Source organism: Chionomys nivalis, chromosome 6, assembly GCF_950005125.1.
Source record: "Chionomys nivalis chromosome 6, mChiNiv1.1, whole genome shotgun sequence".
Lineage (NCBI taxonomy): Eukaryota > Metazoa > Chordata > Mammalia > Rodentia > Cricetidae > Chionomys > Chionomys nivalis.
This window is the reverse complement of record NC_080091.1, coordinates 4,321,711-4,348,166: the sequence shown is the minus strand read 5'-3', so window position 1 is coordinate 4,348,166 and position 26,456 is coordinate 4,321,711. Positions and strand designations below refer to the sequence as shown.

Here is a 26,456-nt window from a genome sequence, read left to right as displayed (position 1 = left end):
AAGTCCAGAGAAGACAGAAAAACGATACTCAGGCCTACGAGGGCTGGCACGGTGCCCGCTGCGGGCCTTGGCCCACAGAGCCGGAACCGTGCCTCTGCCCGGCGTCCCCACCCTCCCAGTTTTGCGAATGGGGGCTACTCCTGCCTGAGATTGCACAAACGCCTGTTGCTCCCGTGGAATTGGGAGACCGAATCCCAAGCCTGGGCTGGCTCGTGGGACCCCTTTGAATGTCGATCTCTTCCAGCCATGCCCCTTTGATCGAGCGAGACTCAAGGACTCATGTGGATGTCTCCAACCTCACAGGCATCGTGGCTGGAATTACAAAACTCGGGGTGAAGGTCTCAGGTCGCTGTTCTCTGGGAGGGGTTGGCGGTGCTTTGGATTGGATCCTAGCCAACTGTCTGAGCCTTATTTTCTCATTCAGGAAATGGGAATTCTCCAGGTCACATTCACACAAAATGATGCCCAGAGAAATCTCAAAGGGAAAAACAGGCCTGTCATCCCAGAACTCAGAAGGCTGAGGCTGTGGGATTGCTATTAGTTTGAGGTCAGTCTTGGCTACACAGTGAGACCTGTCCCCAAAATTCAAAAACAAATAAAACGCCCAGGAACACTGGCCAGAGAGGCGAGGTTTACACCCCAGTACAATGAGGAGATGCAATGGCCAAGACACCCACCATCGCCCTCTGGGTCCAAGTGGCTGAGATTCTCGACACCCCCCCCCCGGCTGGCTTGAGGGGCCCCTCTGATTTTCTGTCCTTTCTTCCCTCCAGGCTGTGGTCTGCCCCCAGCTCCAAGGGGACTTGGCAGATGTGGGAACAGAGCCCACCAACCACATTCCACTGTCGAGAGGGTCAAAGCCGGGTTGTGGGCTTCTCCCAGGGTCCCTCTGGACCTCTTTATCCCTGTGAGCATAAGTGGGCACATCCAATCCCACAGGTCAGGCAGGATCTGAATTTATAACTCTCCCCCTACATTTTGGGCACTCCCACAGGGAAACTGAGTCCCAAAGGGCCCCCAGATTGAACCCACACACCTGACATCTTGGTACTCACTCAGGAAACTGAAGCAGGAGGATAGCTGCGAGTCTGAGGCCAGTTTGGGTTACAGACTTTTTATTCAAGCCTGGGATACCCAGTGTGCTGGGAACACAGGGCTCCTAGCCAGCTCTTCTATACAGATAGGGAAACCGAGGCCAAAGGAGAAAATTTTTTCCAAGACCACAGAGAGAGAAAGAAATGGGGCCTCTACTACTCCTCGGAAGGTAGCTCAGGCTCGTGGGGTGTCTATGGGGACCTCTCTACCCCAACCTCGCAGTACAAGGACATAGCAGATATGAAAGCCAAGGCCCTCACTGGCTTCCCGCAGCTGCCCCTCACCTGTCTGAGTGCCGCAGAGTCCTGGGGAAGGTCCACCGTGAGGGGTGCACCCTGAAGGGTGCAGTGGCCGCAGGGGAGAGAATGCTTCTCCTGTGTCCTGCCGGGCCTGGGCCTGGCCTTTTTATGGCTCCACCACTGGGAGGCCGCACCCCTTCCCGCCCAGATGAAACCCAAGAACTGCAGCAACCTGGCTCTGCACACTTTTTTTTTTCTTTTCTTTCTTTCTTTCTTTTTTTTTTAATTTCTTTCTCTGGGAAAGTCAAGAACATGGGGTGAAGGGTGGGGCCTCGTCACAAGTCAAAAGCAGAAGGGGCAGCAAGGGCACTTCAGCCGAGGCTCAGGGCTCCAGGGACTCAGGCAGACTCAGAGGAGGAAGAGGAAGGGATGTCATGGCCGTGGCCACGGGTCACCCCTCAGGGAAGAGCGCTTCTCCTCCAGGCCACAGGAAGGACAGGACACAGACCCTGTGGCCTCTGCGTGCCCTACTGCAGCTGCGGGTAGTGACAGGGCCCCACAGGTGGTCCTGCACCCTCCACACCGGGCTGGAGTCCCAAGGAAAGGGACCTGGACCGGGCGTGGTCCTGCGCCAGCGTCTGTGTGCAGGGCAGCGCCTCTGGAACTAAAGTGGCTGCTGCTGCCTGCCCACAGGTGGGTGATCCCCTGCCGTGGCTCCTGTCTAGCCAGGTGGCAGATGGGGGATCCCCTTACTCCCACCCAAGGTGTGTGTGGGGTGACCTAAACCTGCCTGGAAAGGCTAGGCTGTACAGCGCTGGCAGACATACCCCCACGATTGCTGGGGTACGGTGTGTATGGGAAACCGAGGACCCTGGTCCAAGCCAACTAGACAAGAGGGCAGAGGTGACTCCAAGGGTCCCAAAATTAGCACCAGGAAGAAGGGCCCAGTGTGTGCATGATAGGGGGGACCCAGGAGAGGGACTGGCTGACGTGGGGCCTTGCCAACAATGACCCTATCTTGGGGGTGATGTTTCCATCACCAGTAAAGGGGTACCCCCATTTTGAGCTCTGCTACTTACTGGGGGGGTCCACAGGTGCCCGTCCTCCACCCTGGGACTCTGAGTCTCAAAAGAAGTGTGGCCTCCCTCCATCTGCCCACATTAGGAGGCTGGCACATTGGTCAGGGAGACCCTCTCTTTAGGTCCCCCTCAGAGAACCCCCAAAAGTAGCAATAAGGCACAGACAGGCTGGCCTGGGGCGGCAAGGGGACACCAGGCTGAGACCATGATGGGTGTGGGTCGCCAGTGTAAACCTGCTGTGACCTGGAGTGGGGGGGGTCCCCATTCTTAGCAGATCTGAGATGGGTTGGCCTGTCTCTCACCAAGGGAAGACGCACGGCTCAGAGGTTTGGGGTGAGTGTGGAGAGTGGTGACGGACAGAGCCCCCCCCCCATCTGCGACTCGAGGTGCATAGGGACCACACACGTGTCTGGGGCCCGTGAGGCAGAGGGTGAGGGTGGGCAGGCGCCGGGGAGGGCCGGGCTGCTGGGTGGAGTGTGGAGCGTAGGACGGGGATGGGGGCGGGAGCGCCCCCGACGGGTCACATGACAGAACAGCATCTACAGCGAGGCTTCTTCATGTCGAGATCCTGGGCATCACTGGGAGTGGCTGAGGGCCCGGTCTGGTTCTCTTCCTTGGTGTCTGGGAGCTCAGCCGCACTGCCATTGAGTGGCGCCGGCTCCCTGGGGGTGGTGGCTGCATCTCCGATCACCAGCAGCTCAGCCTTGATGGTGTCCTGCAGGCCCAGTACCTTCTTGGTCTCTGCTTCATCTTCCACATTCTGATAACCCATGAAGACCATGGTTACTGGGGGCTCCTGACCGGGCTGGATGCCTGGTGGACCCGATGTGGCCTCTCCCGGCTGAGCCGCAACTCCTGTAATCTCCCTCCTTGCCGGTGTGGTCCTGGTCGCATCCTCTGCGAGTCCCCGAGGCTCCGCTGTGGACCCTGCCTCGCTCAGTGTGACCTCATCGGCTTTGTGAATGAGTTCATCCACCTCGGAGGAGCTTAGTGGCTGGATTCCGTTCTCAGCGATGCCATCCACGGCATGGACCACTGTGTGGGGACACACGGAGAGAGTCAGCTGGGGAGATGCAAGGGCAGGGCAGGGAGACTGTAGGAGATGCCCCACTGTGACAGCCAGCTCTTGTGCATGTCTGGGTCCCAGCGCTCCAGGGGACCGAGGAAGGAGTGCCGTGAGTCCCAGCAATTCTAGCCTCGGCTTCCTGTGTGCTGGGACAACAGGTGTGCACTACAGGCCTGACTCGCTTTCTGAGTTATGGTGAGCTAAGGGTAGTGTTTCCTCACCAAGGGGACCAACTGCAGCCCCAAAACGCACCTGGACCTCAGCCCAGCAAACTCCTCCTGGATCCTAGACTGCAGGGGAAGGAGACAGGGTGGCCCCAGGAATACAGGAAATTTCAGGGCTACCCTCCCCAGATGCCAGCTTTCCACCCTCTGGAAGAGAAGCCGCTGTGTCTGGCTGGCCTCTTGGTGATACTGGGGTGAAGAAGGCAGGGTCAAACCTCTCCCATGGGCCTGGGCTCTTGAGATGAGAATCCATCAGTCTCCAAAGAAACGGAGCCCCTGCTGTTGCTAAGCAACCAGGGTCCAGTCTAGCTGGTTCCGGGTCCCCAGAGAGAAGAGACGGTGGAGCGGCAGAGGGACAGATGTGAGTGGGACTGTGCAACGGACACCCGTCCTTAAACAGTCGTGCCTAAGACACGGCGTGCACTCACACAGAACATTCCAGTACCAAACACACAGCACGGCCCCTCCACATGTCACACGGAGAAAAGGAGGGAAGCTCTGGAAGACACTGTTCATTGAGAAACTCACACAGAAGGCCACATAGTGTGGGGCTCCATGATGGGAAATGCCCCAAACAGTGAAGTCCTGAGAGACCAGAAGTGGATGTATGAGTGATGGGGGCTGGGGACCGAATGGGGAAAAGCTTGTGGGGATGCGGAGCTTCTCCTGGGCTACAGGATGCTCTGAAAGCAGAGAGAATTATTGTACACCAAGGACTAAACCTCATAAACCATACATTGTAAAAAGAAATACAGGATATGTATTTATTTCTTAAAAATCAGAAGGGGACCAGTTGGACTTTATGGCTCCCGCTAAAATCGTCCCGATTAGATGTACCCTAGTTCCTTCAAAATGACTTCCCCACAGCTTAGTCCTGGAAAACACCTAGAAAACCAGTCAGGAAAGCTGGAAAGAACAGCCTACAATCCCCCAGCGAGGGGCTAGGGAGTGGTCAGATGAAGCCTTCCCCCAGAATTCTCCAGTGAGGGGCTGGGGGCGTGGCCACGGCGGAGCCCCGCCTAGGGGAGGATTGGGGGCGTGGCTTAGTTGTTAGCCTTGGCCTAGCCTTCTGGAGGCCTGATTTCTGTCCCACCGGCACATAAAAATCCAGTCTCGGGGCTGGAGAGTTGGCTCAGTGGTTAAGAGCATTATCTGCTCTTCCAAAGGTCCTGAGTTCAATTCCCGGCAACCACATGGTGGCTCACAACTGTCGGTAATGAGATGTGGTGCCCTCTTCTGGCCTGCAGACATACATGCAGACAGACTATTGTATACATAATAAATAAATAAATATTTTCTTAAAAAATAAAAATCCAGTCTCTTCTACAGCTCCCAGTACCCCTCCAGCCAGACCACGGTTCCTTCTCCCCTATAGCCTTTGCACCAACTGGCTCCTGCCAGGCGCGCCGCTCCCTTCTCTTGGCTGGCAACTGAGAAGCTCCCTCCTCACACCAGCTCTGAGTGGCAGGTCTGAGCTTTGCAATGGCTGAAGCTGCCTCTAGGTTCCATTTCAGTGCCCAGTGTACTGCCCAGGTTCTGAATGACGGACTGGGAGGGCGACCTGGGCTCTGCGGGTGCCCCTGAAGGAGGCGTGGCTTCTCATACCTTTTGTTTCGTCCTCGTAGACTTTCACGCCCTGAGGGAGTGGGTCCCGGGGGAGCAGTGTGGTGCTGGACAGCACCCTGGTCTCCCCGGTCACCTTGTCCTTCTCCACTGTGATCTCCACCGAGTACATGGCTGACAGGAGAGGCACGGGGTTACCCTAAGGCTCCTCCTCCCTCAGGCGCCCCCCACCGGCTATGACCAAGCCAGGGAAGAAAGATAGCAGCAGAGCCAAGCAGCGATGCCAGCCACACTGGGGACACTGGGCACAGCACCCCGACGTGGCCCTCTCCTCTCTACACCTTCCACAGCTCCTAATGCTAAGGGTTCAAGTCAGCATTCTGCTCAGAACCCATGTCCTTGTGCACTGCTGAGCCACCAGACTCTGGCCTCGAACTCACAGAGATCCGCCTGCCTCTGTCTCCCGAGTGCTGGCATTAAAAGCGAGCGCCACCATGCCCCATGAGATGAATCTGAACAGCAATTGCCCAGGCAGGCACTGACCGTGGTCCCCACCAACAAGCCTCCTCATGGCGCTATGGAAAATGCCAAGCCCTAACGGCCACCCTTAGTATCCCAAGCCGAGCTCACACTGACCCAGACAGGGTCCGCAGGGCTCCATTGTAGCCCGATGTCCACCTCCACTGGCTCGTTCTCCCTCACAGTCACCTCTAGAAACATCTAGAACGTTCCCCTGCTGACCCACACAGCACCCCACCCACCCAGGCAGGACCCAGCAGTGTGTGTTCTCCGTGCAGCCAGCAGAGGACGCTCATAAGCACGCAGCTGAGTGAGTAGTCCTCTTTCCAGAGAGGCCCTCCTTGCAACGTCAGGGACCCAAAACAACGTCCTCGTCCTCCTTTCCCTCAGCAGGTTTATTGGACGGCCACTTGCACCAATCAGAATACCAACTCCCCCTCTTCCATGCCTGGTTCCGTAAGCATTTGTTGAATGAATAACTGATTGTTAGTTAATCATTCATCTCTGCACCTAAATACCTACTTGCAGGGCAGCCCCGCTCACTTGGGCAGGGTGTGCACCATTCAAAGTCACTGGCTGAAGAGATTGGGGGGGGGGCGGGAGGAACCGCATCTGGTGGCACCTTCTCAATTAAGAAACGTCCCTAGCCTCCTGAACTTGAACCCTGTGCAAGAAATTCTAGGCCTCCTGCGGCCCTCCCTCCCCCAGGACAGAACACATCAGGTCCCACGTGAAGTCAGTGTGATGCCGGGATGGACCCCTGGAGCAGGCAGGAACTGACGCAAGCGTGTTCAGGCGTGTGGGAGCGAGTTCAGCCTGTGTGCCAGCTGAGGTTAGGAATGGAAGCCGCTGGGTGCTGGGTTAGAGCCCCCATGCTGGCCGGTGGGTGGGTGTGCCGCAGCCAAGCAGATGGGTACGAGGTCTGGGTGAACCCCACCTGCCAGACCAGGGTGCGGAGTAGGGGCTAACCCACCTGCCTTCATCATGGTGGATCCCCCCGGAGTCCGCACTGGCGTGGAGGACATGCGATTCTCTGCATGGGGCGCAGGGTGGAAAAAAAGATGGAGTCAGAGACAAGATCACACGGTCACCTCAAAACATCCCTCCAGGAGCATGAATACACCCCTAAAATACCTGGTCCACAGACAGCCAAGTCCTGCATACAGACTAACATGTGCTGGAACCCCAGATTGCTTGACTCACTTGAAACCCCAGACCCCAACATATGACCTGCACCCCAGACCCCAACACCTGCACCTGAACCCCAGACCCCAACACATGACCTGCACCTCAGACCCCAACACCTGCACCTGAACCCCAGACCCCAACACATGACCTGAACCCCAGATCCCAACAAATGCACCTGAACCCCACACCCAACACATGACCTGAATCCCAGACCCCAACACATGACCTGAATCCCAGACTCCAACACCTGCACCTGAACCCCAGACCCCAACACATGCATCTGTACCCCAGACCCCAACACCTGCACCTGAACCCCAGACCCCAACACATGCATCTGTACCCCAGACCCCAACACATGACCTGAACCCAAGACCCCAACACATGACCTGTACCCCAGACCCCAACACATGACCTGAACCCCAGACCCCAACACATGCATCTGAACCCCAGACCCCAACACATGCACCTGAACCCCAGACCCTAACACATGCACCTGAACCCCAGACCCCAACACATGACCTGAATACCAGACTCCAACACATGACCTGAACCCAAGACCCCAACACCTGACCTGTACCCCAGAACCCAAACACATGCACCTGCACCTAAACACCATACCTGCATCCCCCAGACCTATGCATGCCCAGGGCCCCTCGCCCCACAGCAAGCCCAGCTGAACCCCACAGACTTCTCGTTGTTCAGACAAAAATGACTATCACAAAATCCCTGAGAGGCCTGCGTGGATTTTCTTTTAATTATTAATTTTTAATTCTACAGCAAGACCGGGAGACAATCTCCTATGAATAATTAACAGTAAACCAGGCCAGAGAGCCCTAAGGCCGCATTGCCAGCCACGCCAGCTGCACTGGGCAGGAAACACAGACCTGGGCTGGCGTGGTGCTATATGCCAGAGGCTGGGGATGGTCTACATAGTGAGTTCCAGGACAGCTTGGGCTATGCGGATGAAGACTTTGTCTCAAAAATAAATAAATAAATAGGGCTATGCTGGACCGCTCGCTTGACTTGCAGGAATCCTGGTCCCATCCCTGGCACCACAGTTATTCCCAGTTGTCAGGAGCACCTGGAGTTCAGGGTCATCCTTGGCTATACACTGAGTCTAAAGCCAGCCAAGCTGCCTGAGCCTCTGCTTTTAAAAAGTGTATTTATATATGACACATGTGTGTATGTACACACACACACATATTTATATTTTTGGAACTAGCTCTTGTAGACCAGGCTGGCCTCGAATTCAGAGATCCGCCTGCCTCTGCCTCCCGAGTGCTGGGATTAAAGGTATGCGCCACCAGGGCCTGGTAACTCTTATTTATTTATTTATTTATTTATTTATTTATTTATTTATTTATTGGTTTTTTGAGACAGGGTTTCTCTGTGGCTTTGGAGCCTGTCCTGGAACTAGCTCTTGTAGACCAGGCTGGTCTGGAACTCACAGAGATCCACCTGCCTCTGCCTCCCGAGTGCTGGGATTAAAGGCGTGCGCCACTACCACCCCACAGATTGCTGAAATTTTAATGTCAACTGAGCTACAGGAGACCTTTTCTCAAAACACTGTTGATGTACACCCGTCATTCCAGAACTCAGGAAGTGGAGGCCAGAGGATATCCTGGGATACTTGAGACTTCTCAAACTCTCCCAAATAAATGTGTGTGGTGTATACTTACTCCTGAGGCGAGTACAGGAGTGTGCATGCACAGATGGAAGCCTAACCCTGTGCATCCCGCGGCCGTTCTCCACTTTTTCTAAGTTTACTCTATTTTAATTAGGTGTGTCTGTGCCTGCCAGGTCCCCTGAGGCTGGAGTTACAGGCTGCTGTGGGCTGTCTGCCACCTGCCAGTCCTGAAGCTAGCTAATAAGGCCGAGCCGGCCAGCCAGAGAGCCCAGATCCTGCCGCCTTGGCGTCCTCAACACTGGGGTGTCAGGTGTGACATTTTACAGATGTTAGCCAGCCACCGAGAGTGGCTGTGAAGTGGTTAGCCCAGGGCATCCGCCCCAGCCAGCTTCCACACTAGCCCGCCATCCCACCTCTGACCACCAGAGGGCACCAGAGGCCGCATTTCCCCGTTGGAAGCTTACCTTTCGGGGTGCCCAGCGGCATCTGAAAAAAGAGGAGAAGGATTAGAGCTGCTCCGCCTCACTCACTGCCCTAAGCTCCACCTCCAGCTGATGAATGGGCCTGCGGGGCTGGGAGTCTTGGGGTCTCCAGCAAATTCTGTCAACCTGTGCCTAAGAGCTCCTGTTCAACCTTCAAAGCCCGCCCGCTCTGGGAAGGCGCCCGCCGTCCTCGTGCTCCGGGGGAAGGGTGTGTGTCCCACGGCGCTCAGATCCACACAGACCAGGGCTGGACAGCACAGCTCCTTCCTAGCATACACAGGCTGTGAGCGCGTCCTCGGCTGGCCCTGCCCTTCTGGTCAGCTGGCAGACCCGTAACTCTGGTCCTCCCTCCATCAAACGGAGGTTTAAAAAAAAATGATTTATGGGCAGGTGTGGTAGCTCATGCCTTTAATCTCTACACTCAGGAGGATCTCTGTGAGTCCCAGGGTTACACAGCGAGACCCTGGCCCCAAAATAAATAAATAAATAAAATAACTCAATAATAATAATAATAATAATAATAATAATAATAATGTGGAGCTCAACTGAGGCAGACACGCAGTCCCTGCTGGCCTCTGTGTACACACACACACACGTGCACACTGAGGCAGACACGCGGTCTCTGCTGGCCTCTGTGTACACACACACACACACACACACACACGTGTGCGCTGTGCGCACTGAGGCAGTCACACGGTCTCTGCTGGCCCCTGTGTACACACACACACACACACACACGCTCACTGAGGCAGACACGCAGTCCCTGCTGGCCTCTGTGTACACACACACACACACACACACACACGTGTGCGCTGTGCGCACTGAGGCAGTCACACGGTCTCTGCTGGCCCCTGTGTACACACACACACACACACACACACACACGCTCACTGAGGCAGACACGCAGTCCCTGCTGGCCTCTGTGTACACACATACACACACGCGAGCGTGCGCACTGAGGCAGTCACACGGTCCCTGCTGGACTCTGTGTACACACACACACACACACATACACACACGTGTGTGTGCACTGAGGCAGACACGCGGTCCCTGCTGGCCTCTGTGTACATATGCACACGCGTGCGTGCACAGACATCACACCCACACAACAGAGAGATAAAAAACAACATAGCCAGCAGGGTGTGGTGGAGCAGGCTTGCCAAGGTGGACCAGTTTGAGCAACACAAGTGAGAAATCGCCTCAAAAGATCCAAAACTCGGGTCAGCAAGATGGCGGCTCACAGAGCAAATGCTCTTGCCACCAAGTCTAAAGACCTGGGACGGACATAAAGGTTAAAGGACAGAACTGACTCCACAGTGGGACCTCTGTTCTCCAGGAGACTATAATAGATAAAATTAAACATACGGATGTTAGGCTAAGGATGGATCATTGTTGGTTACTACTCCAGCATGACTCAGGTCCTGGGTTCAGTGCACAGCACCACCCCCCTCAAAAAGAAAAAGAAAAAAAAGCAGTAGAAAGGAAAACTTGAGGGTGGGCTCCATTTGGGGCCAAGGCCTGACTACTACGGAATGGCCAGCACACAGGCACAGAGGTGGCTTCCACACAGAGGCAACGGAACCCCAGAGAGTCCATCCAAGCAGTATCTCTCGGGTCACCCAGGACCTGGCTTCTCCAGGAGCCTCTTACATGCTGAGAATTCACCAGGGCATCTGACTTTTGTTCTTCCTTGGCTGGGCTTGCAGACGGGGGCCGGACTGGGCTGCGGGCTGCGGAGTTCTCCTCTGGGGCGGCTGGCGCTGCCTCTCCAAACTCCAGGACATCAATTTCCTTCTCGAGCCTTTGTAGAGGGAGAAAGATCACACACGGTGGCTCCTCAAATTTAGGTTTTTGGTGCCGGGCCACGGTGGCGCACGCCTTTAATCCCAGCACTCTGGAGGCAGAGGCAGGCAGATCTCTGTGATTTCGAGGCCAGCCTGGTCTACAAGAGCTAGTTCCAGGACAGGCTCCAAAACCACAGAGAAACCCTGTCTCGAAAAACCAAAAAAAAAAAAAAAAAAAATCTTAAAAAAAAAAAAAAACACAGAGTTTCTTTGTGTAGCCCTGGTTGTTCTGGAGCTTGCTCTGTAGACCAGGCTAGCCTCTGCCTCCCAAGTGCTGGGATTAAAGGAATGCCAAGCTTTTTGTGTACACAGTGTGGAGGTCACCGTATAAGTGGGGATCAAACTCGGGCTTGGCAGCAAGCACCTTTTACCCTCTGAGAGATCTCACCGGGTCTATATTTTGTTGTTTTGTAGGCCTGGTGATTCTGTGACTCTCCCAGCCAGCAGGCAGCACGGCTGAGTCCACTGTGTGCTAAGTTGCTTCAGACTCCCCTTCCCTGTTCTCCCACTTACAACTGACAGGAAGGGTGAGCTTTGTAGGGACAATGGAAAAATGTGTGTCATTATCACAAGCATCAGAAGAGTTCAGTACAAACAAGTCCCCAAAAAAACAATTAGGGCAGAGCCAGGCAATGCTAGGTAGGCCGCTGCAGGAGGATTGCTGTCAGTTTTAGGTCAGTCTGAGCTATAGAGATCCAGATTCAAAAAAGCAAAATCAAAGAATTTTTAAAAAAGGAGGAGGGGTTCGAGACCAGCCTGGTCTACAAGAGCTAATACCAGGACAGGCTCCAAAACCAGAGAAACCCTGTTAAAAAAAAAAAAAAAAAAAGAGGAGGGTGGGAGGCAGTCATGGGCTGAGGGCGTGGTCAGGGTGGAGCCCCGCCCAGAATCCCCAGTGAGGGGGTTGGGGGCGTGGTCAGGGTGGAGCCCCGCCTAGAATCCCCCAGTGAGGGGCTGGGGCGTGGCCAGAGGCGGAGCCTCGTCCTAGTCTTTGATTTCACCAGCCAGGCAAAAATCAAACCAAACCCTCAGAAAATACTCAATGGGATCCCTAACTGGTTCATAGGAAGGAAAACAGAAGCCCGGGGAGTTCGCTGATCGCACATAGCTCCTTTAACGTGTAGGAAGGCCCCAAAAGCTATCTTTACACCCACGTGGACAGGGAAATCTCAGCCAACCCCACAGACAGGGTCTCTCATGGCCAGACTGAATTCATATGGGCGTCCAGTGTAGAAGTTAGTAATTTCCTTCTACCCCGACCCCTCTTCTCCCAGCCAGACCCCCATCAGCCGCCTGCCGGAAACACTCGTGTTTTGTTACAGCCCCCACGGCGGAAGGCTGCTCTCCCTGTCCGGACCCCTCTACGGCTTCCTGCAGGCCCAGCTGCTTCTGTGGTTTCTATTAGGGCTGCAAGGGCCAGCTGGGCTGGCGCCAGGAAGCCCTCAGGGAGATTGGTGGTGGTACCTCCCTTCCTCCAGGACTCCCAGAGGAGGAAACCCGAGGCAGCTTCTGTGTCCACAGCCACACTGGTTGGGCGCTGTGTGACCCTCAATGAGACACATGCCCATCCATGATGCGGGAGTCCCCAAGTGTCTTCAGGCCCAGACCACGCTGCCCACCTGGCGATGGACTCCTCCAGGACCCGGACCTTCTGCTCATCCTCCTGCATCTGCTTCCTCATGTCCTCATCGCCCTCAGAGGTCGAGGGCGGCGTCCCCTCCAGCAGCCAGCGTTCCCGCAGTGCCTTGGACTAGGGTGGCAGGGAAGAGGCTCAGAATCCAGGCAAGGCCACGACTGGATCAAAGTCAGGGTTAGGATTCATATTAAGGTTAGGGTTATGAATGAGGTCAGTCAGGGTCAGGCTGGAGTCCAGTGACCTTAGTCCCAAACCATTCCAAGGGTCACACATGCCAGTAGCCCCACGTAGGCCCCAAAGACCAGGGCTCCAACAGAGCCCCTCCCCTCCCCCGCCCACCCATAGCCCCGCCCACCGGACTACCCATAGCCCCGCCCCTCCCCTCCCCCCTCGGCCCCACCTTAAGATGCTGCAGCTGTCTCCGGTCATCTTCCAGTTGTCTCCGTCTGCTCTCGATCTCTGCCTGCTTCCTGCGCTTCTCCTGCGAGTGGAGGACCAGGTCAGGGCCGCACCACCCGGTGGGTGGGACCCAGGGGACCCAGCACCCCTATGAACCGTACACAACACAGCTAGGGGGACCTGGACATAGCAGCATCAGCAGACTGTGGGCCTAGGTTGTGACAAATGCTAGCCTCAGTTCCCCCCACTTGTCTATTTTCATTTCTGGGGACCCCTACGTAACTCTCTGCTTGCTGTACCCAAATTCTGAGCCCCAGACTGTGCATCAAGAATCCTGAAAGCCGGGCGGTGGTGGCGCACGCCTTTAATCCCAGCACTCGGGAGGCAGAGGCAGGCGGATCTCTGGGAGTTCGAGGCCAGCCTGGTCTACAAAAGCTAGTTCCAGGACAGGCACCAAAGCTACAGAGAAACCCTGTCTCGAAAAACCAAAAAAAAAAAAAAAAAAAAAGAATCCTGGAACCCCATCCTTCCCGACCCACTCATGACCTCAAATTCACAGTGGGAGAAACTCACTGCGATGACCTGAAGCCGCTCCTGCTGGGACACAGTGTCTGTCGCCAGGACCCTGAATATAGGAGACAAAGTCAGAGAGGACCACCGCCAACCCTAGACCCCCATAAGGTGCGACCTCCAGGCCTAGAGAGCTGGGATGCGTACAGGAAAGGGTGCTGTTAGGCTTGTTATCAACTAATAGAGCAAGCGTCACCTCCCAGGAAAGACTAGAAGATCTATCAAGATGACCCCAGGGACCCTCCTTTCGACCAAGTCACACACAGGGAGGATCAAAGGTGCCCTAGCTCCCCCCTCAGCCTCCCACCCCTGCAAACACACAGGGGGGATCAAGGGTGCCCTAGCTCCCCCCTCAGCCTCCCACCCCTGCAAACTAAATGGCAGCCCAAGATTCCAGAGACAGCGTGCGTCTCCCCAGAACACAGGGCAAAGCATTGGCAAAACCAAGGCTTTGTCTCCCCTTATTCCTGAGACAGCTGGCGGCAGGGGCTAGCCTCAGGCACATCCCCCAGCCCTCCCCCCCACTTTCCTGATGCCTTATCTCCACAGACTGAAATTACAGCCACGCTCAACACCCTTGGCCTGTACCTCTCTGGGCTTCGGTTTCCCACTTGAGCAACTCAGGAGCAGGAGATAACCCAGCTCTGAGCCTGTCCAGGACTGTAACAGGGAGGCGTCCAGCAGGCCCCACAGCGGAGAGACTTCACCCAAATCCTCCCAGGCAACCTGGAGCCAGCGGCACCTCCCCAGCCCTCACTTTCGGGTTCAGTTTCGTGACCTCACTTGAGGCCTGTGAAATGACCTGGCTCCCACGCCCTGGCAGGTGACCCTGTCCAGCTGCTCCCTTCCTGGCAGGAAGCACCTTCCCTTCTCAGTGCCTCCCAGGGGCCTGGTGGAGTGAGCACACACTGATTTATCTATTTTTACAGGCCTGGGGATGGGACCTTGGACGTGATAAGCAGGGGCTCCACGGTGGCCACGCCTTCAGCCCTGTTTCTGTGTGTGTGTGTTTGTGTGTGTGTGTGTACATGAATTTGTACACATGGATACAGACAGGTGTGGATGCCAGAAGCCAGTTCTGAGTGTCATTCCTCAGTCACCACCCAGCTCGTGTTTTTTTCTTTTGCTTGTTTGTTTATTTGTTTTTTCTTAAACAGGGTTTCTCTGTTTAACAGCCCTGGCTGTCCTGGAATTAACTCTGTAAACCAAGCTGGCCTTGAACTCGAGTTCAGAGGTCCGCCTGCCTCTGCCTCTGGGTACTGGGATTAAAGGTGTGCGCCCCTTGCTTTCTATAGTGAGACACTGCCGCACTAAATTGCCCATACTGGCCTCAGCCTTCGAAACCCCTGCCTCACCTGGGTCATGCATTGGGCCTGACTTTTCTCTCTTCCCTTTGTCCTCCATGAGGCTCCATGCAGCTTGGTGGGAGCCTCCTCCCAACAACCCGAACTTCTCACAGCACTGATCAGAGCCCAGCCCTCCCCTTCACACACCCTCTTGAGACTCTACTTGGTGCAGCCTAGCCCACGGATCGACCTGCTGGTTCCCCGCCCCTCCTTCCTCCCCCTCACTCAGTCTATTCCAGCCACGGAGACTCAGATGCTTCTTCTACCCAGACCTTTGCACCCCTGGTCTCCCAGTCTGGCGAGTTTTCTCCAAGGCCCAATGTTGACACCCAGAGGGGCCAAGGTGCTGCTCCTGTGGTTCCCCACATTCCCTCCTCTATTCTAGGAACAGGGCACAGGGGAGAGGGCCAAGACTCCCAGGGCTCTAGGAGCAGTGGCACACATCTCTAATCCCAGCACCCAGAGGCTCTGTTTAAAAATAAAACAAGGGTCTCTCAAGACCCTCGGGAGAAACGGGCCGCGGGGAGTTACACATCCAGTGTGTTATTCCCCCACCAAAGAATCCAGTGGTCATTCAGGCTGGGCACAGGGGCAGTGTTGGGCTGGTAGAGACAAGGCGCTCAGCAGGCCAGCACAGACGAGGAAGTCAGGTGGACATAGGCAGCCGGCATAGAGACAATGTTCTCAGTCGTCCCAAGAAGACAGCTTCCATCCCCACGGTCACAAGTACAGGCGCGCAGCTGAGCCCCTCCCGTGACCCTCCCCACCCCCGGGCGCCACTGCTGTGATGGATGGCGGGCCCGCGGGAGGCGGTCGCCCTGGCAACCTCGCTGTTCCCATGGCAACGCGAGGCCCTGAGTGTGGAGGAGGGACCTGCGCTGAGCATCCACCCCCGGCCCAGCGCTGAGGGGCTGTGAGGCTTCCACTTGCTTTGGGCTGGAGCGGGGAGAAGGGGTGTCGACTGGAGGGTGGCAAGGCCCTTGCCTTTTCTCTCATTTTGGTTTTTGGTGTTCCCACACATCTCTTTGGGGAGGGTCTGGACTAGGCAGTGAAGGTTAAGGGGGAAAATCATTAAACCCAAGTCATATCGAAGGGCCCATGCCCGTGATTTCAGCAATAGAGAATCTGAGGCAGGAGGACAGTGAGCTCAAAGCCAGCCAGGAAAACTAGGTAACATCTGGTCTCAAAATACAGAATGAAAAGAGACTGGGGCCGGGCGATGGTGGCGCACGCCTTTAATCCCAGCACTTGGGAGGCAGAGGCAGGTGGATCTCTGTGAGTTCGAGACCAGCCTGGTCTACAGAGCTAGTTCCAGGACAGGCTCCAAAGCCACAGAGAAACCCTGTCTCGAAAAACCAAAAAAAAAGAAAAGAAAAGAAAAGAGACTGGGGCTGAAGCAGAGAGGGCGGACACCCCCCAAGCATGCAGGTGGTCGGGGTCCTACAGAACTGGTCTACAGAGTGAGTTCCAGTTCAGCTACAGTTATACAGAAAAGCCCTTTTGAAGAAAAAAACATGTATTTATTTTATTGTGTGTGTGTGTGTGTATGTGTGTGCGCGCGTGCAAATGGGGCTGGGTATAATGGCTGATGCCCGTCATCCCTGCACTTGGGAAGCCGAGGCTAGCCTGGGCTACAGAGTGAGGAAGCAGTAAGTCACTGAAAAAAGCCCCTGTGGAATGACCAAACAGAGGCTGTATCCCCAAAGGTCTTACGCACCCCACTTGTGAGGTGGGCTCCTCTGTGGACAGCGGGCACTGTCTCAGAGCTGTTGACACCCTGCAGCTCAAGGAGTCACCCTTTCTGGGGATCATCTTAAAGCACTTGGGGGGGTGGATCTGGGCTCCTCCGCTGATGTGGGTGGGTGGCTGCGGACCACGGAGGGCGTCATCTCCGAGCTCCTGAGATAACTCAGCTCCAGATGAGATAATGGGAATCCAGTGACAGCCAGCCCAAGCCTTGGCTTCCAGTTTTGTTTTTGCAAGGCCCAGAGAAGTTATGCAACAGGCCCAAGGTCACACAGCGGACAGGGTGGATCTGGCAGGGATAGGAGATGAGGGGGTTGCTCATGCTCACCCCTCCACAGCCTAGACAGCTCCAGTACCCAGCAGGACGGCAATGAGAGGGATGGAGCTGGTCAGGTGTGGAGCCCAGCGCCCAGAACATTCCCGCAGCTAAATGAAAGGAAAGAGTTGATGGTGACCTTGGTCAGGAGGGGGTGGTCACAGGGCAGGTGAGAGGGAGAGCAGCCGGTCACCCCTCCTCCACCTGCCCAATCCACTGCTCTGCTGCCCCCTCTCTCGGGGTACCCTGTGTCTCCTGGGCTCCGAGTATTTGACAACTTCAGACCTGAGGTTTCAAGCCTGCTCCAAGCCCTAACCTAACCTTAGCGGTCAGGGTCAGGCTGGCCTTCCCTGCCCTGACCACCTTCAGCCTTTCCACCTCCAAAGAAAACTGGGCACAGCCTCTTCCTCCAAGGAGTCTTCTAATCTCCCATTCCGGGCTCCAGCAGCCTCAGGCACCGCTGAGCAGTGCCGACCAGTGCCAGAGCAACAGATGCCCTGGCTTTAACCTGCAGTTGGCGGAGAGGCTGGGCCCTGCCCTGGTCCTCGCGGGTGGAAGGTCCAGATGCCCCACCCCCCACAACACTTCCAGTAGTGCCCGCTGTGACCCCAGGGCCTTGGTTCTTGCCATTTTGCCCATTTGGTGCAGACTCCCCCAGATCTCTGCAGGCCAGGCACCGTCCTAACACTTGTTACCCGCTCTGAACACGGCATGTTTTGTATCCACAAGCTCCTGGACACAGCAGCTACTCAATGACTGTGGAGCGGCGAGGCCTGGTCAGGGGAGGTCGTCCACAGGACACTTGTCCTGTGAGTCCAAGTGACTGCTGGGACCCACAACTATCTACAGCGGGGCCTGGATGCCCAACGCCCTGAGCAGAGTGTTACAAACTAACATGCAAGCCATTAGTGTCCCTGGGTAGACGCAGCTTGGACCATTCACAGGGGAGCACTCAGTCATAGAGAAGAGCAAGGCGACCCCACCGGGGGACTCAAGGGTGCCGGAGGATTGGAAGGGGGTGAGGTGACTGCTGCTTGGCGTGGGCTACATTTTGGGGTGACAGAAGGTTCTAAAGCAGTGGTTCTCGCCCTCCCTAATACCACTACACATTAATACAGTTCTTCATGTGCGGTGACCCCCAACCATAAAATTACGTCACCACCGCTGTAATGTGGCTACTGTTATATCTGACAGGAGACCTCAGTGAAAGTGTTGTTTGATACTCTCCCCCGAGGGGTCACTACCCACAGGCTGACAGGGCTCTAGAGGAGACAGAGGAGATGGCTGAACAGCTTGGCATCAACATGTAGGTTGAATGCCCCCTGGAGGGAAATGGATGGGATCAAGTCTAAGCACAAAATGCATTTGTCTCGTATGTATTCAGAGCTATCTTTTCTTCGCGATGGGGTTCAGGTAACTCAGGACATCCATGGGCCTCTGTGAGCCAAGGATGAGCTCGAACTCCTGATCCCTGCTCTAACCTCTGACTCCCAGTGCCGGGGTGACGATGACAGTGTGTGCTGCCACACCTGCTTTCTGTGGTGCTGGGGACGGAGCCCAGGTCACGTGATGCTGGAGTGGTGTACAAGGGACCTTTCTGCCCAGGAGCATCTCAAGCCGCACACTCCACACCCCTGCCGTGGGTGGACTAATACAGGATCAGGTGCAAAATTCTCCACCTGCGTCTCTATCAGCGCTCAAAATACTCCAGATTGTTAAAACACATTTATAGTTAGGTGGTGGTGGTGGTGCACACCTTTAACCCCAGCACTTGGTAAGCAGAGGCAGGTGAATCTCTGAGTTCCAGAACAGCCAGGACTACACAGAGAAACCCTGTCTCAAAAACAAAAACAAAAAGACTTATTTATTCTGTTTTCTTATGTGTCTGTGTGAGTTTGTGTGTACCGCGCGTGTGCTTGTGCTGACTGGATCCTCTGGAAACAAGGTTGCAGATGCCTGTGAGCTGCCTAACGTGGGTGCTAGGAACTGAACCCAGGTCCTCTGGAAGGGCAGCTGGATGCTCTAACCACCGAGACATACCTCTCCAACCTATATATAAATTTAAAAAAATATACGTCTTTAATCCCAGCTGTCAGGATGATGTGGGAATTTCTCCTCTGTATGCTGTGAATATGTTTTACTGCCATTGGTTAATAAAGAAGCTGCTTTTGGCCAATGGCTTAGCAGAGTAAAGGCAGGTGGAAAAATCTGAACAGAGCCACAGAGAGAGAACAGGCGGAGTCAGGGAGACGCCATGTAGCTGCCAAAGGAGACAGACGCTCAGAAACCATACTGGTAAACTGGGAGCCTCGTTGTGGTTTTACAAAATAATAGGAATGGGCTAATTTAAGATGTCAGACTTAGTTAATAAGAAGCCTAAGCTATTGGCTAAGCAGTGCCGTAATTAATATAGTTTCTGTGTGATTATTTTGGGCCTGGGCAGCAGGAAAACAAACGAGCGGCCTCCACCTACATCGGGAGGCAGAGGCAGGAGGATCTCTGTGAGTTCTGGGCCAGCCTAGCAGGGCTACCCAGAGAGACTGTCATGGAAAAACAAAACCAACCAACCAAACAAACAAACAAACAGACAAAAAACTTTAACAAATCATGGAGAATGTGCTAACAGTGGCTGTCAACTGGACAGGGTCTAGAATCGCCATGGAGACAGACTACAGGGTACACCCCTGAAAGTTTTGCTACATTAGGTTAACTGAGGTGAGAAGACCCGCCCTGACTGTGGAAGCCCTGTCCCCAGGCTGCGGCCCTGGGCCATCTCTCTGCCTCCTGACTATGGACTCAGTGTGACCAGCCACCTCGCGCTTTGCTCCCACCGCCCTGCCCGCCCTGCCCTGACGGCTGAGGCGAACTGCGGTCAGAACACACCCTTCCTCCCCCCAGCCAGAGACACAGCGCTGATTTAACAATGTGTTCATCGGGGCTGGAGAGATGGCTCAGAGGTTAAGAGCATTGCCTGCTCTTCCAAAGGTCCTGAGTTCAATTCCCAGCAACCACATGGTGGCTCACAACCATCTGTAATGGGGTCTGGTGCCCTCTTCTGGCCTGAAGGCATACACACAGACAGAATATTGTATACATAATAAATAAATAAATAAATAAATAAATAAATAAATAAATAAATATTTAAAAAAAAAAATGTGTTCATCAGCTCATATTTACAGGCACAAAATCTTTCCTCTGAAGGCTGAGCCAAAGACACCCCCCACCCTCCTGGTCCTGCCCTCAGACTTCCTATGGACAGAGGATTCGAACAAGGTGGAGCCAGGGAGATGGTTTGGCAGGTAAAGGGCTTGCGGCACAAACACAAAGACTTGAGTTTAAGTCCCCCATCACCCACATAAAAAGACGGACGTGGTGGCCCTGGCTTGTCGTCCCAGCCCTGGGGAGGCAGAGACAGGGGATCTCTGGAGCACACTGGCCAGTCAATGTACCATAAGTTCCAGCCCACCAGGAGGATTTTTCCCAGCGCTTGGGAGGCTGAGGCAGGAGGATCTCTGTGAGTCTGAGGCCAGCCTGGTCTACAAGAGAGTTCTAGGACAGCCAAGACATAGACAGGCCGTCTCTCGGAACAAAAATGAAAACACTAACCAAGCAACAGGAGGAGAGAGAGAAAAGACAAAGGACATGCTCTCTTCTCCCTGTGTTGGTGTCACAGAACCCCAGTCTCTGCCCACTGCCCTCCCCTGCTCCCCCAGATCTCCGCACTGCCTCCTCTGCCTCTCTGCTGGGCACCCAGGCTGGACCACACCCTGCACAGCTGTTCCTGCACAGCTGGCTCCACAGGCTGCTTTCTCGCAGTCATTCAGGGCTGGGCTGGGGCTCCATCACTACAGGTGTGCTACCATGCTCTGACTGTCCCTCGTTCTTGGTGTAAGACCTCCAGGAGACAGATGGCCTCTGCAGCCTGACATTGGCTCCAGACACAAGTCCTCTAAGTCCAGCTTGCCCTCCTCGCCTGGCCCCGCCATGCCCCTGGTCGCTTTAGCACAGACACTGTGGCTCTGTAGCCTGTGGGGTTGGGGTCCAAGCACAGGTCACAGAAGGTTGTCTCCCTGAGTCTGTCTGCAGGCACTAGCCTGGCCAGCAGTGCGTCTGTCGCCTCAGGTCCTGGAGAATCTTTTTTTGTTTGTTCGTTTTTGTTTTCTAAGACAGGGTTTTTTCTGTGTAGTTTTGGAGCCTGTCCTGGAACTCACTCTGTAGACCAGGCTGGTCTTGAACTCACAGAGATCCGCCTGCCTCTGCCTCCTGAGTGCTGGGATTAAAGATGTGCGCCACCACCACCCGGCTCCTGGAGAATCTTTTACAGAAAAGGACAGCATAGAAAGGAACAACACAAAACAGAAAATCTTTCATGGACTAGGAGACTGAGGTAGAGGGTGACGAACTGGAAGTCACTGTGCTACACAGGCTACCTTAGGGGGAAAAGACTCTTTTTTTTTGCTGGTCTCAAACTCACAGAGATCCGCCTGCCTCTGCCTCCCAAGTGCTGGGATTAAAGGCGTGTGCCACCACCGCCCGGCCAGAAAAAGACTCTTTTAAAGGAAAATCTGAGTGTGGTGATACACCTCAGAAAGTTGAGGCAGGAGCGATGGAGAGGCTGGGGCAGCAATGGAGAAGCTGGGGCAGTGATGGAGAAGCTGGGGCAGCAATGGAGAAGCTGGGGCAGTGATGGAGAAGCTGGGCCACTGATGGAGAAGCTGGGGCAGCGATGGAAAAGCTGGGGCAGCGATGGAGAAGCTGGGGAAGCGATGGAGAAGCTGGGGCAGTGATGGAGAAGCTGGGGCAGTGATGGAGAAGCTGGAGCAGCAATGGAGAAGCTGGGGCAGTGATGGAGAAGCTGAGGTTTTCCTTGGCTATGTAGTGAGTTTGAGGCCATTCTGGTCTACATGTCTCAAAAAAAAATTAAAATTGCAAGGAGAATAGGAGAATTCTGGCAAGATGGCTCAGCAGGTAAAGGTGCTTGCTGCGAAACCCGAGGCCCTGAGTTTGATTCCCAGAATCCACATGGGGGACAGACAGAATGACCTGCAGGTTCTCCTTTGATCTTCAGGCATGCACCATGCCCCACCCACAAAAATAATAAATAATATAACAAACTAAAACACAGCAACAAAATTCTCTAGATGCATAAACTTTACTCACATTTCAGGGGCCAGCTAGATGAAGAGGGCTTGCTGTCACACTGACAACCTGAGTTCAATCCCCAGAACCCACACGGTGGAAGGGGAGAACTGACTCCCAAAACCTACACCTAAATCCATATACTCTTCCGCACTCACACACAAATCATTTTTTTTTTAAAGAAAAGAAAAATAAAAGCCAAACCAAACCAGAAATTTCTTGAATTTCAAACTGAATTCCCTTGTATTGGAGACAAACACCCCAGAGTTAAGCGGGCTGACACGTGAGGCAGAGTTTGCAAGTTCAGCAACACAACAGAGACAGAGAAAACCAAAGCTGGCTTGGCATTCAGTGATCAGGGCAGACCTGGCACAGCCACCAACAGACTCACAGGCACGCAGGGTAGGGTGAAGCAGGGGGTGGGGGGGTGGGGGTGGGGTTAGCATCCAGCTAGCACCCAGAGAAGTCTTCCCTTTTCAACGTTTCCGTTCTGGTAGCTCATGCTTGTCACCCTAGCACTCCAGGAAGCTGAGGCAGGAGGGAAGGCCAGAAGGGGGCGTGGGACCCCCTGGATCTAGCATTACTGGAGTTGGGGGTCACCATATGGGTGCTGGAGACCAAACTGGGCCATCTGCAGGAGCAGTGAGCTCTCCTACGGGGGGGCCGTCTCTCCAGTCCTCTCCTTTAATTCTCTGCTGCATGCCTTTTTAGTTTGTTTTTTGAGACAGGGTTTCTCTGTGTAGCCCTGGCTGTCCTGGAACTCCCTCTGTAGAGCAGGTTGGCCTCTAACTCAGAGATCTGCCTGCCTCTGCCTGACTGCTGGGATTAAAGGTGTGTGCCACCACGCCCGGCTCTTTTTCTCAATTTTTAAAGCGCTTTTTGTTGTTGTTGTTGAGACAGAGTCTTTCTATGTAGCCCTGGCTGGCCTGGAACTCACAGAGATCCGCCCGCTGCCGGAGTGCTGGGAGGCGTGGGCCGCCAAGCCCTGATCTTTAAAATGCATGGTGAATACCCCTCTCCCTGGCCTTTGAGCCTTCAGCCCTTGTGGTAAAGGAGGGTAGGCCAGGGCCAGATGGAAATTCCTTCTACCCTGTGTCCCTCATTCACGGTCACACGGGCCAACCTCCTGCTGAACCCACTCCAAATCCAGTAACTGACCGGGCGCCCACCCAGGGAGAGGCCCATGTCAAGAAGCCACAAAAACCTTGCAGCAGGTGCTAAGGGCCTCAGTGCTGTGTGGCTCTGGGGCAGAACCTAGACCCCTCTGAGCCAGTGGGAAAGAAAGAGCTAGAAGAATGGGAAACAATAGAGGCCTATCCAGAAAAATGTTTTTCCTCTGCTGTTCTGGGTGGGAGGTTTTCTCACCTGTCAGTGAGCCCCTTGCCACTGCCAAACCCAGGCCTGTCCCTGCTGTCAGAGGCTCCCATGGGCCAGGCCAGCTGAACAGATAAACAAGCCAGGGGATGTAGGGCAGGCAATCCGGGCGGGCGTTGGCTCCCCTGAGACCCTGGCTGGGCTCCCGGGGCGGGGAGGGGAGCAGCCAGGCCTTTGTCTGGGCTTTCTGAAGTAAGGGACTGGGAGTTAGCCTTCTTGGCCAGGGAGGGATGTGACAGCCAGTCTCCACCCATCGGTGGGTGTGGTGGGTCACGGGTTAATCCCAAGAGGAAAGTTGTCTCATACAAAACACACCCAGAGAGGGAAAGGCAGGGGGAGCGGCCACCAGCCAAGCTGGCTGGACCTCTATGTCCCAAACCCTGGCTGGGATGAGGACAGGGGCCCTGCGTGGGGTGCCACTACTCCAGTGACCAAGCAGGCGGGTTTCTGACCTAGGCGATGTTTCCTCAACACCCCTCAAGCACCTATCCTTCCCACCTGTGGGAGTAGGGGGGCTTGGGGGACACCTTCACATTGCTTAGAGGGGACCGCATGCCTGAATGAGCGAGCGTACACGCTCTTTTGGCTCCCGGCATGTACAAAATCTTCCGCTGCCCATCAATCTCTCTCACAGACACACACGAACAGACCGCAGCTCACACCAGCCTGGGTCTGTGGACTGGGTACCGCTACCGTTTTCAACCTGAACCAGTTACCCCTTTGAGTCACACCATCAGGTCCCCCCCCCCCTTTTCCTGGCGGGGAGCATGCTTAGAGGGAAAGGGGGAAATAGATTAGAGCCCCTGACAGGGCACCGCCCGCCTAGCTCTCCGCGGAAATCCACCTCTCAAGCCAGTGGCAACTCAGGACCACATCTAAGGGGCCGGAATCGGTTTGGCCAGGAGGCTACGGGCCCCGATGAGGCCACGAGGAGGGCAGGACGCAGGAGGGGCCGACGGAAGCGCCAGAAGCCGCGAGTCGAAGATGGGGGAGGGGAGGCGGGTAGCTCCTTGCCCTTTGAGGAAGGGTCCCCACTACTCCCGAGATCCCGCAGGCTCTCGGGGGCCGCCCACCCACAGGTGGCCCAGCTTGGATTGAAGGGTCGTGCGGGAGCATGGGCCTCTCTCCTTTGCATCCTGCAAACGATGTGCGGGTGCAATCTGGGTGCCCCCCCCAGAATGATTGGGGATCAGGCCTGGAGCGCGCGGCCCAGCTCGATCCCTCCCCTTTGCAGCTGGGAACGGTCTCCCCGCTTCGCCTCTGGGTCTCTCGTTGGGGGCCTGGGGCGGTGGAGCGCGCGTGGCCGGGTACTCACTCCATCTCCCGCGAGGTCCGTGGGCGGTGCAGCGCGGGGCAGGACCGACTCTTAGGGCCTGGCGGCCAGGGCTGCGCGGAGCGGGGGCGGCACCGGCGCGGGCATAGTCCCCAGCGCGCCGGGTATTGTCCGGGCGCGGCCGGGTGGGCTCGTGCGCGCGCCGCCTCTGCGCGCTCCCTGCACCCCGCGCGCCCGCGCGCGCCTCCTGCTGGCCACAGACGCCCCCACCGGCGCAGCTGCACCCCAAAGCGTCGCCCAGATCCCGGACCCAGTCACCCTGAGCTCTGGATGGGAGAAAAAGAGTCCAGATACAGTTCAGGGCCTGAAGTGGAGCCCCGAGCCGCGGGAGAGCCACAACTGCAGCTGTTGAGGGTGGGGGGCTCAGCTCTCGGAGGCGGCCCAGCCTGGGCTAACGGCTGGATATGGTCTATTGAACTCAAGAGCTTAGTCAGCCCAGCGATGCTGCCAGAGTCAGTGAAGAGGCAGCGGATTAACTCAGACTTTGCTCCTGCGTTCCTACCTGGACTGCAGCCCCTTGGCGCTAAACAGTTACTCATTAGGCCTTGGGATGGAGCAGGGAGAGTGTGTCACAAAACTCGCTTTTTTTATGCTTTTGGCTTGGTTTGCAGAGTGTGTTCACCTTGTGTGCACGTGGAGGTCCAAGGACACCCTCGCCCCCGTCCTCAGGAGCCTTGCTTTTGTTTTCTTTTGTCCGGGTCCCATCTCGTACACTAGGATGGCCTGAAACTCACAGGAATCCCCCGCCTCGGCCAGGCCTGCGCCGCCACACCTGTCTATCTTCCCTGGGTTCGGATCTGTGTCTTTCTGTCCATCCCACCTCCTTAGGCTGCTGGAGGGTTAACAGCTCTTAGAACGGGGCCCAGGACACACTGAGGGTCCGGTGGATTTGGCGGGTTTTTACATTGCCAGTGCTGTTAGCCAGATAGTCTGCGCTGCAAGGACTGTTCTCTGTCATGAACACCAAAGGTGCTGGAGGAGACATGTGGATGTGGTCGTGTGCCAATAAAACTTTATCAGTATTGATAGGCTATATGCTATGTGTCAAAACATTATTGACAGTCAGGTGATGACGGTGCACACCTTTAATCCCAGCATTTAGGAGGCAGAAGCAGGTGGATCTCTGTGAGTTCGAGGACAGCCTGGTCTACAGAGTGAGTTCCAGGACAGCCAGAAACCCTGTCTCAAAAATACAAAATTAATTAAATCAATAACTTAATTAACAAATAACTACACAGCACTCGGGAGGCAGAGGCAGGCGGATCTCTGGGAGTTCGAGGCCAGCCTGGTCTACAAGAGCTAGTTCCAGGACAGGCTCCAAAATCACAGAGAAACCCTGTCTCGAAAAACAAAAAAACAAAAACAAAAACAAAAAACAAACAAAAAAACCCCAAATAACTACAAAAGAAAGAGAGAGAGAAAACCCCAGTGGGCATATGGGAGGGTTGAGATATTGGGGAACATTTCTCTCCCTCTCCAGCCCTAATACTCACAGAGTTCCCAAATACCCCAGATCAAAACTTAAAACCTCCCTGCATTTCTCAAGACTATACAATGTTCTTGGGGGTTGCTGTGAGCTTGGCAGTTGAGGTGAACACAAGATGGTTTTACATTTCACAACTGTTCACCCAAGCAGAAGGAAATGGGGAAGCAACAGCCCCCACCCAGTCT

The 26,456-nt window shown here is 55.2% G+C and overlaps 1 protein-coding gene across 2 annotated transcripts; it reads right to left on the bottom strand.

Moving 5' to 3' along the window:
- Positions 1-1,125: 1,125 nt before the first annotated feature.
- Palm (paralemmin) lies at positions 1,126-24,964 on the bottom strand. 2 transcript variants are annotated; one of them, XM_057771549.1, is made up of 9 exons: positions 24,768-24,964; positions 13,535-13,586; positions 12,963-13,043; positions 12,546-12,676; positions 10,733-10,883; positions 9,065-9,086; positions 6,759-6,818; positions 5,309-5,440; positions 1,126-3,448 (listed from the first exon to the last, which is right to left on the bottom strand). In XM_057771549.1, exons 1-9 carry the CDS (start codon positions 24,770-24,772, stop codon positions 2,934-2,936), a joined length of 1,149 nt encoding a protein of 382 aa, XP_057627532.1. In that variant the 5' UTR covers positions 24,773-24,964; the 3' UTR covers positions 1,126-2,933. The 2 variants fall into 2 exon arrangements, with proteins under 2 accessions (XP_057627532.1, XP_057627533.1); XM_057771550.1 differs by lacking the exon at positions 5,309-5,440.
- Positions 24,965-26,456: the final 1,492 nt, after the last annotated feature.